Raw genomic sequence first — 15,463 nt, 5'->3', positions numbered from 1 at the left:
GGGTCAGGATACTCCTTGGCCCCACTTGTCCACATTTATATTCAGTCTAAAGGTTTGTAATTTTTCAAATAGATGGAAAAAAACCAGAAAGTGCAGTTAAGGAAGCCGAGGATTTTAGTGGTAAGAGTAAGTAATCTGTGAACAGAAAAAAACACTCCAAGTGGGCTGCTGTGCCTTTCCTATCTCTATCACTACTGGAATTTGACTACTAAGGTTCTCCAAGCAACCCTCCCCCAAACACACACACACACACACACACACACACACACACACACACACACACACACACTGCTTAGAGCAGTGCTTCTCAACTTGTGGGTTGTAACCCTTTGGGGTTGCATTTCAGATATCCTGTAGTATATCAGATAATATAGTAAGAAAATTACAGTTATGAAGTAGCAATGAAATGTTTATGGTTGGGGGTCATGACAGGGTCACAGCATTACGAAGGTTGAGAGTTACCTAGAAATTTCTCCTTAAATGGAGTCTTCATGGACCAAGAGCACAAGGGGGCTAGAGAGATGGCTTACCAGTTAAGAATGCTTGTTGCTCTTTCAGAGGACTAGAGTTAAGTTCCCAGCACCTGTGTCAGATCACTCATAGCTTCCTGTTAACTCCAGCTCCCAGGGATCTGATGTCTCTGGCTTTGGAGGGTCCATGCGCACACACACACACACACACACACACACACACACACACACACACACACACGGGGGGGGGGGGGCAGAGAGGAGAAGGGAGAAATCTAAAAGAAAAGAAGCCTAACCAGTATGGAATTTCAATTCTGACTTTGACTAACTTGCAATGAGGCTTTGGGCAAGGGACTCTGTAAGCCTCAATGGTTTTCTCATTCTAATATTTGTGACAATCAACTCATTTATTGAAGGAAACACATCAGATGGAATACCTTGTACATGAATATAGTTTTTCTTTTCACACTTTGCTTCCTCATCTTCATATCTGTGAAAACTAAATTTGTAAAGGAAAGGAGTGGAGGGGAGGGGAGGGGAGATGAGGGAAGGGAAAGGAAGGGAAGGGAAAAGCATGGGATTCTCACAGTAGAAGCAACATGGAGGACTTTCACATGCTTTTGTGGGTATCCCATTATCTCCTTTCCCAGAGACTTGCTGATATGGACAACTGCACACTCAACCCAAATTATACTAATCACTAATTAGAAAAGCATTGTCATGCCACAGGCACCAGTTTGGGTCCCCCATTACACACTCCATATTCTTCTTTGCTGCAGTTTGCCATTCCTTATTAACCAACTCACAACACTTATTAGCCTTGTGTGGTGGATCAGAATATGGATTCTGGTATCAGATTATTTAGATTAAAATTGTGAACTTGCACACTACTTAATGCTGCTTTGCTTCACTGAACTGTAACACAAAGATGACATTGAAAATCTTGCCAGGCAACAATAGTAGTAATAATAGTGGAGTGATGCCAATAACAGCAGCTGCAGTACTCACAGTATGAGTGCTGTGCATGCAAGAAGTAGCAAGAAATAGTAATCTTCCCTGCTAGGCTAGAGTGCACATTTTTTAAACCACTTTATTCTCATTTGTGTTTAGCATACTATAGGTACCCAGACACACTTGTTGAAAGACTTATTTCATTAGATTAAAACATATCCTAAAATATATTTATAATCTACATACATATACACATATAATATATACACACATAAGTGCATACACACACACACACACACACACACACATGCATACAAACGCGAATACATACACATATATGGGCTATAGTCTAATAACTATAGTTAAAACTCTATACTGTGACCTTGACTTCAGTCAGCCTGAGGCTCAAGATTTGATGCCACCACCATATTATGGGAAATTGCCTTAACCTTCTTCATCATTGTGCTTCTTCACTTGTAAGCAGAAATTTTCATGAGGATTAAACAAGAGAGTATATGTTAAATGACAACCATCTGCACTTGCTTGGGGTCAGTTCTTCCTGCAATGGCCTGTTATGCCACATCTCGATGTCTGGCCCAGCCAGCGGGGGTTCTGTCCCTCAGGAGATACCAGGAGGTATTTCACAGATGCATGTTCCCATCCTGTGAGGATTATTTCCATTTCACCCTAGAAAGCCTCCTAATCACAGTCATCCCATTGTTTTAATGGGAATTTCAGATATAGCTAAATGGTATTGAAAAGGAGGAAGAATGAAGGTTCAAACATTAGCTAGGAAGCACTTAAGGTCCCAGCTGATTGAGTTCTTAACAATGGGTTTTGATGTAGACTGAATATCTAAACTTTAACCAGTTCCACAATGCTTATAAAAATTTTCCTAGTATGGGGGATGGGAACATGAGGATCAAATGTGGGTGCATGGGGTTGAGGGAAGGAATGAGATGAGAGACAGAACTGAATGGTATTTAAAGGGTGATATGGAAACCTAGTGCAGTGGGAATTTCCTAAAATACATGAAGATGATCCTGATGAAGTCTCCTAATAATGAGAGATATGGGTCAAAAAGGAAGCTTCCAGTCAAATAGGTCACAGAGGAATCCCCAGACAACCTAGGCTGTTGCCAAGACAATGGATGGCTATCCACAAACTGTCAACAAGACCCCATTGCTGAAGACAATACCCACACAACTCATTGAGCCTTGAGAGATGGAGCTGGTACTTATATAGAACCTACAGTCTAATGTCTGAAGTATGGGAAGGTACTCTACAGGCTACCAAAAGAGAAACATAAACACCAACCTAACTACAAACTCTTTGATCTGCAATGCTGTCCTGCCTGCAAAATATGCTAGGGCAATGATGGCACAAATCTTGTAGGAGTAACCAACCGATGCCTAATTTGAATTAAAGACCACTACATGAGATGGAGTTCATGCTGACACTGCTTGGGAGACCAAGAACCAGAGACTAGAAAGGCCAGAAAACCAGGGTAAAACAAAATACTACTGGTCTAAAAAAAAAAAAAGAAAGAAAGAAAGAAAGAAAGGAAAGGAAGGAAGGAAGGAAGGAAGGAAGGAAGGAAGGAGGAAGGAAGGAAGGAAAAGAACACACATACACACACACACAAAAAAAAAACAATGAACCAATTTCCATTACATTACAGAGACAGCATCTCTTCAGCAGCCAGAGCATCATGGTTCTCCCTAATTCTTCCCTAACATGAAATTCCTAACCTTAAAAAACACTTTAGAATACAGGTTGTACACAGTCACTACAAATAAAGAAAACTATAGATTTATGCCAAATAATGTGACTAAGACAAAGCAATAAGCATTCTTCTTTTGATATACACAGCTGATATGAAAGACCATAGATCATGAAGTCCCAGTGACTAAGTATTCATTTGACTGCCTTATTGTATGATTATTGAGATAATAATCAGGTCTTCATAAAATTTTACACTATTTTTATATAAAACATGGGTTTTTTTTTCAAAGTGAGATTTACTTGAATTCTTTGACAGCTGGAAACCAAATAAATTTGCTTTGAATTCTTCACATAACGAGGATTCTAGTAGGCATATTAAATACATTTCATTTACTAACATACAACTATAAGAGACCTGGGCTCTCATTTTTCCCATTTTTAATTTTTTAAACAAAAACAAATTTTTATATAATGTATTCTGATCATGCTTCCCTACTCCCCCAACTTCTCCCAGATTCTCACCTCTTCCCCAATCCACCCCCTTTCTCTCTCTTTAAAAAAAATAAATAAATAAACAAGAAATACATTAAAAACACATGAAAATGGAAACCAAAACATATAAACAAAAGGCCAATAAGACAAAAAATACCCAAATAAAACAAAATGGTATCAAAAAGTTTACAAAAATACCACTGAGTTCATTTTTTGTTGAGCAACTGCTCCTAGACATTGGGCCTACCCTGAAGTGTGGTTATTTACACAGGATGATTCCTTTGGAAAAAATTAATTTTTCCCTTGCCAATGGGCATCAATTGCAGATAGCTTCTTGGATAAGAGTGGGATCCTATGTCCAGTGCCCTGTCTCAGCTCTGGCACTCCTCTGACTTGAACCTGTACAGGCCTTATGTGTGCTGCCACAGTCTCTGTGAGTTCATATGTGCATCAGCCCTGATGTGTCTGGAAGACATTGTCTCCTTGAAGCCATTCGTCACCTCTGGTTCTTACCATCACTTTACCTCCTCTTCCACATAAATCCCTATGCCCTAGGGGAAGAGGCTTGATGAAGACATCCCATTTAGAACTCAGAGTTCCAAGCAAAATTCCCTACTCCCTTGCACATCATCCAGTCTCTTTGTTAGTTCCCATTTATTGCATAAGGAAGCTTTGCTAACGATGGCTGAGCAAGATCCTGATCTATGAGTATAGCAAATTGTCATTAGGAGTCATTTTATTGCTATGTTCCTTTAGCAGAATAATAAAATTTCGTTTTCCTGGTCGTTCCATGTTTTTTATTATTGCCAGTGCTTAGAATGTTACTTGAGGGTGTGTATGTGTGTGTGTGAGAGAGAGAGAGATGGGAGAGGATGTGTGATGATACTTGATCATTTGTTTTCGGTGATATATTGTTGCTTAACTTTGGTCTTTGCAAAATAGAAGGCAATTAACTATCTATAATGACCCATATTTTGATAATCTAGAAGCAGAACATTGCCATCCATATTCACTTTGCCTGGAGCCCTTTGTTTTCTCGTCTTAACATTCACACATCCCAGAAAATTTCAGGAATGACAAGGCTGTGCCTCAGTTCCTGGCCAGGTTAATGTGGTACTTGAAGCAGAAATACACGTGTTGACTTTCCAACCCCCCTATGGACCTGGCAAACCAGAATCTTTCTCTACAGGTGGTCTCCATATGCATTGAGGTTTTGAGAGTCAGTCCTCTGTGAGATTCTTCCCACTGCTGGCCAACAGTCTCTTTGAAATATCCCTGTGATATTACTGTTGTTGAGTTGAGAGTAAGAATTCTCCAGTAGCTTAGAGTAGAGACTCCTCTGTCACCACTCATTGATTGACAAGGCCACTTTCTGGAGATAGATGACCAAAGTGTGTAGGCATCATAGAGCATCTCAGAGATCGATGCACATGTGCTTGAGTAGAATATAAAGATTCAGGTCAGTCTGGCCAGCAATGGTCAATGATATGTGTCAAAAACCTACAGTGTGGAAGAGAAGGAGACACTGAGTCTGCCAACACCAGTCCAAAACCAAGATTGAGGAATGAAGCGGGATCAGAAGCTAAGGAATATAGTCAGGGACAGGCCCAGGTGGAACGTTCAAAGCCAAAGTCTTCCTAGTTCCTACAGACTGTTACTTGGGCTAATTAGGGTGGCAGCAGCTTTTTACTTGTGCTATCCTCAGGAATGGTCATTTGGCCATCCATTACTCAACTCTCAAGTGATATAGTTCCAAAAATACACACCGAATTTTGTTTAATTCAGTTTAGTCAATATTTACTGATTGTGTGACAGATGCCATAATCATGACCAAAGAAGAGAAGTAAAGCTACAGAGTCAAAATTAGCAACCAACTGAATAAATGCCAACCCTTTCCCATCCAGAATCACACCAGAAGAATGCTTCTGTCTACTTTTATTTTATGTGTTTTGATCCATTTTACACACCATTCCAACAATCTCGGTTACTTTATATCTGAGACCTCTACAAGAAGAATTAATTAGAATAAATGGAAAGAAAAGGATGGCACAAGCAGTGCTGTTCCTTCAGGGAAACACACTGCTTCAGTCAGAAAGTGGCAGATTGTCATAAAATGGATAAATAAATAGATAGATAGATAGATGATAGATAGATAGATAGATAGATAGATAGATAGATAGATAGATAGATAGAAGAGCAGAGCTCAGGAAGCATATAGCCCTCCAGATTTACTTTTACATGGATACCAACTTTTGTCTACACCTCATAAGACCTAGGTCTTTTCATTTCATTCACATCAAGGCTGTGGGACCTTGAAAGAGAGCTGAGCATTTACAAAAGCTAGCATGTGTTCAGAATACTGTATCTGAGAAAATTAAGATGATGTAACATATTTTATAAAGATCTCAAAAGAGGATCCAATGGAAAACTCACGGTGCTGGAAACAGCAGGCTTGGTGCATCTGGAAGGTTTGCAATGGCTCACACCACAAACGTCTGAACAGCTGAAGCTTCAGTATGTGTTTAAAAGGGAGAAACGTACTGGGCATAATGACAAACAGGCTGGAATAAGGAAACTCATGTGCATGGGCCCTGATTTATCTATGTGCCTCTTGCATGTGGGAGACATGTGCACCATCAGCACCAGCTGTGCACTTATGAACACTGCATAGCCTTTCCCATCTGAGCTGCAGCACACACTCCACATGCTCCAACCCCTGGTGGTTAATTCCATCAAACCTTTAGGAAGCTCCAGACAGGAGCTTATTTACCTGTTCCTTAAGGAATATTTTAAATGAGTTTGTCAGGCTAAAAAATATGAAAATCATATGCACAATCTACATATAGTATGTATATTGATATAGTATATTAAATGTAATTATCACATATAAAGAAACAGAAACAGACAAGTAGGCATGGAATTAGAAATGTGCATTGGAAAAAAATCATAAAAATACACTCTAAACTCTTAATTGATTTTCCTTAGGAAATATAATTACTTGCTATTTCCTTTTTTCTTTATATCTCTCCATTCTGTCAATGTGTTTTGGTAAGATACCGCGTATATATATATATATATGTATGATATCCCATATAATATGGGAAAGAGCTAGGAGAGAGGGTACTGAAAAAGGGAGAACGAAAAGTATAGAAGGAGGGGAGGAGAAGGAAGAGAAGGAAGAAGGAGAGTAGAAGGAGAATAAAGGAAGTTAAAAAGATGAGGAAACAGGAAAGAAAAGAAGGGAAGGGAAGAAGGGGGAAAGTGGAAGGCGAGAAGGATGAGGAGGGCATAATGGACTGGGAGTGTGGTGGGTAGCTTTATAGATTTCTCAGTTTCTATCCATCCTGTAATGTGTACTTCATCTTTCTCCATATTAAAATATGCTACCTTCTTGACGATATGGAGCTTCCTTGACATAGCCCATTGACTGTTGCACATGCCCAGTCCCTAAGGAAGTCCCTCTCTGGTGGCTGATAAAACCAAGTCCATAAGGACAAAAACCTCCTGTCCTTGGACAAAGATGGAGACTCTCTATTAATTACCATAGCAGCAAACTCCCCTCTAGGTCTATGTCATACTCAGTCAGGTTATCTTTCTGCTCTCAAACATGGGTATAAAAGAAAAAAAAAAAAAAAGAAAACCTTGGCTCCTGATGGTGGCCACTTTGCCACAGGATAGTACAAACAATGACAGGCCATAGATGAAGACTGGATACAGACCAATCTGGTCTGACCATTCCCTGGGGCTTTCTACTCAAAGGGTAAACAGGGTCCAAGACACCTGAGGAAGCCATCTTACTTCTCTCTGTCCTAAACACGCCCTTTCTTTGTACGCTGGTTAAGTCTAAACGGCATAAAATGGGATTGACATCATGTAATTACTTGCCTTTTACACTGTGCTAACTTAATTTGCTTTTCATTCTCAGGTATTTAAGAGGCCATTATTTTCCCATCAGACGTTACTGTCTGCCAATTAAAGCATTAGATCGATGAGTGAGAGAGAGCACACCGTTCAGGAAGATTTCGGGTGGGAGAGCAACAGTTTTGCGTCACTTTCTCTATGTCAAAGACACAATTATGTCACCAGTTCCTCACTTAGATGATACCCTTTGTTCAACATATGTCATACTTTGATTCTACTTGAAAATAAAATATGGCTTCTCTGTAGAATAAGTTTTACAACTGAATATTAACTAGGTCCTCTCTAAAGATTAAGGGAGTAGGGGACAGTGTCAGGAGATGGAGTTGTTGGGAATGCATATTTACTCTTTTATGGGATCCTGAATTAAAAAATACATGGCAAGTCCATATTTTACCAGATGAGAATTTCATCAGAAACCACATCCCAGCTCCATGGCACCAGTTCAGTCTCATGATCAAATATGATTTGTGTCTGAGGGAAGTAAGGTTTTGAGCTGTTTAAGTACAGTATGATGACCTGAACCAAAAAGAGGGGGGAGGGGAAAGCATGTCATTTTTCTTCTTATTCAGTCTTATTTAAGTAATAAGAGCTGTGGCACTGAGGGCTTTCTATCTCATCCTTGAAACTCAGTCATTTTCTCTTTCTCTGTGTCATTATGGAAAGCGCCTGTACTTTGGAAGTGCAGGAAATCACAGTAATTGCCCAAGAACAGTGGAGGGAGAAAGGGCCCAGGACAAAGGTACAGACATTTGTCAACTCCAGAGAGTACTTTCTTAAGAAAGAGAATAACCAAGTAAGAAGAGGTCATCATAAGCAGAGCAGATGACTCGCACTGCACCATTAATAAAGTGGTAGGCTGCCTGTTCTGATCATTCAGAGGCCCAAAGAAGAGAGTGGCTTATGCAACCATTAATTACAAAATATGATTGTTGGTTGTAGTGGCCTCCTTGCCAGACTTCCTAATTCCACTCCTGGTCTCTAGAAAAGTAAGTGCATGAGCAAAGGACTATGGACTGTTTTGATTACCCTAATCCCAGGTTTAGAACACATGCTGGTTCAATCTATCACTCCCTTCTGAGAGTTGACCCCTGGGAGATAAGGCTGTTGACTAACAACTCTGCCTCAGCATTAATCCTGAAACCACTGCAGGTAGCTAAATTTAAATAATTTAAAATTATTTAGGCAGCTAAATTCATATGGAAAGTGAAAATTAAATCGAATGTAATTCATAATTTTTCATTTGCACTAGCCAAATTCCGAGGAATCCCTGGTCATGTCACCAGTGGCTACCATGCTGGATAGTACAGAAGCGGGACATATTTGTCATCACAGGAAGTCCAGTGAGGCACTGTGTGACTACAGCTTTTGCTCTCTTGACATCCCTCCTGTCCAAGGTAAAGCACAGCCATGCATAAACATCTAATGGTAAATAGAAGATTCTCCCTGAAAGTTGCCTCAGAGGACACAATTTGCCTTACTGTGTCTATGCCCAAAACTAGTTCAGGCTAGATGGGACCCCACACTTCTAGACCTCAGGTATATTACTCTAGGACAAGTTCAAATGGAAACTAACCACAAAAATAGGAGTTGCTAAGGGACTGCTAAGCAGGGAGCAACTTACTCTATTGATTGATGTGAGGTCTACAAGCAGCCTGATACAGGTGAGGCTCCTTGGCTGTTGGGTGCATTTTGGGGAGAGGGGTGTAGGTATAGACAAACTCCAATGGAGTTCCAGGTTGCTAAGCTATCTCTATGCTTAACTGCATCACCTTTGGGCCTGTGATCAAAAACCTGCGCTCTGTTCAACCAAGTACAAATGACAACTTAAACATGTGAAAGCAAGGGGCTAGAGAGATGACCCAGAGGTTAAGAGCACTGGATGCTCTTCCAGAGGTCCTGAGTTCAATTCTCAGCAACCACATGGTGTCTCACAACCATGAATAATGAGATCTGATGCCCCCTTCTGACATGCAGGCATGCATTCAGACAGAGCACTCACTCATACCAAAAAAAAAAAAAAAAAAAAAGATGTGAAAGCAAGCCCAAGGGTTATGTGATATCTCATATACTCCTTTGACAGATCTCTTGTCTTCTATTATCTTAGACAATCTCCAAATCTAGAGAATGATTAGTAATATTATTATTAACCAACTAAAACCCTCATCAGTAACAGAGCTAGGCAAATTCTGAAGCTGAATTTTTCTCTAACAAATGCCTGACTTCTTACACTACCATCTCCTGGCAATTTGGTCATATCCTCAATTGACAAGTTGATCATTGGTTCCTAAAATACTTCCAGTTGTTGCATTCACATGAGCTCCTGACATGTCCTATCCCTCCTCCATAAAACCTTCCCATCTTGTGTCTTCTCGCTGAGATATTTGTATGCTGCACAGCTCTAACACCTAATTCACTCTCAGGAGAGGCCTGGCTCTCCTGCCTTACTTTAATATTTGATTTGACTGGAGAGTTCTACAAAACTGGGTCTCAACACCTTACACTAGACTCAGACTCACAGTTTTTGCCACAATTCTGCCAAAGGCTGGGATTACACATGTGTGCCAGTATGCCTGGCTATTCTTTGATTCAACCTCTAGGAGATGGTAGTGTCTTTTTTAAAACAATCAACTGAAGAAGCAGTGATATAGAAAGAGTACTACCAGAGGAACAGGTAGTTTGCTATGAGATCATCTCCTGGGAACGTTAGAAATTCCATTCATAAAGTCTCAACCAACATGACTACTAAAACATGAGCTGAACAAGGACAGTATCAATAGACAGCTAATGTGGAAGGGGGAAAACTCATGGGGCCTCAACCCTGGTAAAAAACCATAGGCAACTAAGGAATGCTAAGAATTGAAGAAATAGTCTTCCTCAGAGAAGAGTATACCAACTGGTTACTTAATACCAAATGGTCTTTCAAACATGTACATACAAGTAAGACAAGTAATACTGTACATATTGAGCAGGTTTTATTTATGGTATTTAGGAATATATATACACAGGAATATATATAGATATGCATTTATGTTTGTATATATGTGTATATATATATATATATTAATTGTAACAACAATTAATTAAAAAAGAGGCCATGAATTTGAAAGAGAGCAAGAAGGAGGGTTATATGAGTGGGTTTGGAGGGAGGAAAGAAAAGGGAGAAATGATGTAATTATATTATAATCTCAAAAATAGTAGATATATTTCTAAATGGTCAAAGGATGGAAGGGTCTGACACCAGATACAACAAAGAGAGATGTGTTCAGACTCAGTGTTGTCCTTGATCAAATGGAAAATAATTATCTATCTACAGATGATGGTTATCTTCATAGCAAATTAAGACAAGCATCCCAGCTTATGACTGGTGTCTTAGTTTGTTTTCTTTAGCTATGATAAAACACCATGACCAAAAATCAAGCTAGAATAGAAATGTTATATTTCATTTTACAACTCTCAGGTCATACTCTATCACTGAGGGAAGTCAGGGCAGGAACTCAAGGCAGGAACTGGGAGGAGGCAGGAAGTGAAGCAGAAGCCATGGAGGAATGCTGCTTACTGGCTTGCTCTCCATAGTGAGCTCAACCTGCTGTTTATACAATCCAGGACCACCTGTCCAGGTATGACACTTCCCACAGTTGGCTGGACCCTCCCACAGCAATTATTAATCAAGGAAATGCCCCCACCAATTGGCCTAGAAGCCAATCTGATGGAAGCACTTCCTCAAGGTTCTCTCTTCCCAGATGACTCTAACTTGTGTCAAATTCATTAAAACACACACACGCACACACACACACACACACACACACACACACACATACACACACAACTGAGGTGTTTCAAGTACCTCACTGAAAATCAAAACAGACATGGAAACCTTGAGGAAGCCCTGTGGGCCATGAGTGTCCAGGGGATCACTAATGAGCTACACAGACTGCCATGATAGCCCCCACTTCAGATCATCATTAGTCATAGCTGACTGTAACCTAAGACCTGATGCTGGCTTTAGAATAGCTTTCTTACGGGGATTGATCTAGAGCTAAAGACTCGAAGGTAAATGTCAGAACTAGAGTCATGAGCACACTGAACTTCTCTAACTGTAAGTGTGGTTTATTAGGAGAAGTTGGGATTAACAAGCAAGCCATTTTCCAGACACAGAAAAACTAAAATGGTGCAGAGTTTACGAGATCACGGGAAATCTAAATGTGCTTTTTTCTCAGCATTGAGCAGATTTTTCTTTAGTTATGTTTTTCTTCTTTTCCTATTTTCCTACTTTTTTTATTACTTCTTCTATTTTTATGTTAAATTATATAATTTCCCCCTTCTCTTTCTTCCCTTCAGTCCCCCACCCATACAATCCTCCATTCTCTCTTTCAAATCCATAGCCTCTTTTTTCATTGATTGTTGTTAGATACATATATGTATATACATATGCATTCCTAAACACAGTCTGCTCCTTTGCATAATGTTATAATTTTGTTAGACTAGTGTTTTGGTAAGTGGCGTTATGTAGCTACAAAACATACCAGAACTAAACTTCACTGTTCAATAGCAGGTAGAAGTTAATCTCTCATAAACTGTGTCATTTTATTACAACGTCACAGTTCCAGAAGCACCTCCTCAACTACAACATCAGCAGTGGCTGTTTTTAGACACTGATGGTGTTCAATGTTAGGCTGAGGATAGTGTGATGGGCATGTTCACAGAATGCTCAGTGTTTCAAAGAACCTTTAGCATAACTGTAGCATTGCTGAACTGTTCTTCTAGGAAAAGCAAAAGCAAATAGATATGTGCTATTTATAGGAGGAGAAAACTCTTAGAAACAACTAAATAACAATTTGTAAGGAAATGAATTTAAGCACATTAAATGGGTAATATTGCATAGATATTGAGAGCAGCTATTAATTTAAATTTTGATTTTTGTTTTTTAATTTGATTTAAATTTTCTGATGTGGTCTATCTGATTGGTATATAGGAAAGATTTTAGTAGTACTGAAGCTTATCAAGTAAATATTCCTTCCATAACTCTAGTCACCTGCCCAGGGATAATCAGTATGTGTCAAAAATATGTGAACAAAAGTTTACTTTCTTCATTGTGGTAAAAAGAAGGTCCTGCATTTTGTGGTGGGGCATTCAGCTCCCTATCAAGGACACCTCCACACTGTCATTATATAAACTTTCTTGGGCAGCAGCTGAAAATGCCTTTGGCAAAGGTCTTTTTTGTTCAGAATTTGAGTTTGTTCCTCAGAAGAAAACCATAGGATGAAAAAAAGTCTTATACAATCTGTTTTGGATTTCTGGACCTGACCTACAAGTGTTCAACTGTAAAAAATACGATGCCTGAATGAATGAATCCTATGTTATTATACCAAGGAATAAATGTTAAGGATGTTTGTAGGACACATTTCACTCCTGCACATTGTGTTGAGTAAAACAAATGGAACACGTAAATGCTCTGGTGTCAACAGAAGCTGGGACTGTATTTGAGAAGTGTGTGTATTAGGTATTTTCCCTGCATGACATTATAGGCAGCAAGAATAGCATGACATCTTTCTGAAGGAAGAAATAGATGGTCTATGGAAGAGCCCTCCACCATACACTATCTGACAAGTCATCTTTCAAGTATTAATCTCTAAAACAGGTTGATCCCTAACATTAACCACTGAGTGCACTCAGATAAACACATGCACCCAGCATGTCTGGGGCTGTGACTTATTGTATTGCTAGGTATTAAAATATATTTCACACACTGTAAATTCGCTATTTGTGATAGTGGCAAAGAGGTGTTGTGTCTGGTTTCCTTTGACATCATGGGGAAGGACTGAATTCGTGAGTGCTCGGATAACTAACCTTGGGTTTCACACATGTTAGACAATTTGTCTACCAGTGGGGACATTCTAACTCCAGCACTGCAGAGTTGTTTTCTAGTGAAGACAGAGAGATGGAAAACCACTGGTAAATGAGAATGAGTAGGAGAAAGCAACTATAAAGTTTTTGCTTGCTCACATGTATTGCAATAAACTTTTTAAAAGTTGAACATTTTCCTAGCCATTACTCTGAGAGTTTACCCACTTGTATATGAATGGAAACAAGCAGAGTGGTATTCTTTTAGTAACAACAGCCCTAATATTGTTGCATTTAATGTTATTTTATATAATATAGGGTTATTTAAGAAGCTTCAATAACTATCTTTGAACTAATGACCTGAAATCTCAATTATAAGTCAGAAAGAGCACACGCAGTGCAGATGGTAAACTATCTCCAATCTCAAGTGAAATTCATTTTGAGTATTGTTTGAATATTTTGTCTGTTTAAAATATCCTAATGATCCTGTCTTTTTCATATCCAAAGCAATATCAACTACTCAGTACAGCCATTTAGACTCTTCCAAAAAATCAGAATAAGCACTTTTGTCAGACATACCTAAAGCAACTGCTTGGTCGACACATCACCCCACCAACTGCCTTCAGCAAACAAAAGATAATTTCAGATTCCAAGTGCTAGCTATTCTTGGACCCATTAGTTGCAAGGTCACAGGCAAATTGGATTGTCTATTCTATCAGAGTTTCCATCACAGAGTTGAGGATATGTACTGACCTTTATTTACTAAAATGCCCCCACAGCACTCACGCTCCAGTCTCTAAATGTTAGGGTACAGTCTTAATCTTCAACCACTAGACAATAATTCATTATTCTTCCAGATCATAAAATCATTATCTGTTATTAAATGTGGGATGTTAAATACCAATTGTTTCTACTTGACGATTTTTATCTCAATAAACAAAGAAAAGAATTGTCTGAATAGGATGAGACGAGAAATCTTCTCAGCAGTTGATATGACATACATCACTGGAAACACCTCGGGCTCTGCTGACCCCCGATGCAACTATATTTTAATAATGCTTTCCAAGCAGTTTGAAAATAACTTTACCACTTAATAGTGCTAAGGACAGCAGCTTGAACACCTAATAAGTATCACGGATGGGAAACAAACAGTGAGTGCAGACACTACACTACCACACTTGCTAAATTCTGTCCACATTTGGACCTTTTCCTTTTCTTGTGGCAAAACAAGGTGAACTTCCAAGTTGTACACAAAACCCGGTTAACCTCCAGAGCTAAAGAGAGAGAGAACATCATGGGCATGCATTTCTTTGCCCTTTTTTTTTCAGATACCAGAATATGAAATAATATTCAGCAAGAAGTATTACAAAGGTATTACTGAAACTAAGTAAAAATATTAATGAAGAAAATGCTACTAGATATACACATACCAGTAATCTCAACAGTCTAGAAGCTGAAGTAGGTTGATGACAGGTCCAATGCCAATCTAGACTGCATAGAGAGTTCCAGACCAACCTGGACTACATATTAAACCACAACATTAAAAAAAAAAAAAGAGAGAGAGAGAGAGAGAGAGAGAGAGAGAGAGAGAGAGAGAGAGAGAGCGCAGCAATGTAGCTGAGTAGTTCTGGGTTCACTCCAAAACTCCTCATTGCTGAGAAGAGAAAAAGAAGCAAGCAGGACTGGAGGGAGTATGGGTGGGGGAGGGGGGAAAGGACAAGAAAAGCCAACCCTATTTAATGTATGCTTGAAAGGTAAGAAAAAAAAACAAGTAAAAATTCTCATTTGGAGACAGATTTGGGAAAGGTAATCCAATTTCATGAAGGCGAAAAGGATCCTAAACAGATTTTAGGACCAAATCTCGGAGAACAGTTCTTCCACATCTAAAGAGAGACAGTCTGGGGAAATTTAAATCCCAAACACTACTTTCCATAGTACCTCAGTCTGTCCTACATCGGCAAACCCTAAGTTATCCCTCAAAACAAAAAGATACCTCAGTATTTGCTTCTTATCTTAAAGAGGAGGGGGCTTGTGCAATACACAGCCTGTCTTTGATGTGTGAG

At 39.2% G+C, this 15,463-nt stretch overlaps 1 protein-coding gene across 2 annotated transcripts in view; it reads left to right on the top strand.

Moving 5' to 3' along the window:
* Rorb (RAR related orphan receptor B) overlaps positions 1–15,463 on the top strand; it is a 181,835-nt gene that overhangs the window by 91,910 nt on the left and 74,462 nt on the right. Inside the window, exon 2 of one of the 2 annotated variants that reach the window (XM_036207214.1) lies at positions 8,809–8,953. The exons of the other annotated variant lie outside the window; for it this stretch is intronic. Coding sequence (XP_036063107.1) covers positions 8,809–8,953 — 145 coding nt within the window. The remainder of the gene's footprint in view (positions 1–8,808; positions 8,954–15,463) is intronic. 2 annotated transcript variants of the gene reach the window in all.

Source organism: Onychomys torridus, chromosome 1 (genome assembly GCF_903995425.1).
Source record: "Onychomys torridus chromosome 1, mOncTor1.1, whole genome shotgun sequence".
In the NCBI taxonomy this organism is placed as follows: domain Eukaryota; kingdom Metazoa; phylum Chordata; class Mammalia; order Rodentia; family Cricetidae; genus Onychomys; species Onychomys torridus.
The sequence above is the reverse complement of the archived record's forward strand: the minus strand, read 5'-3'. Positions and strand labels throughout refer to the sequence as shown.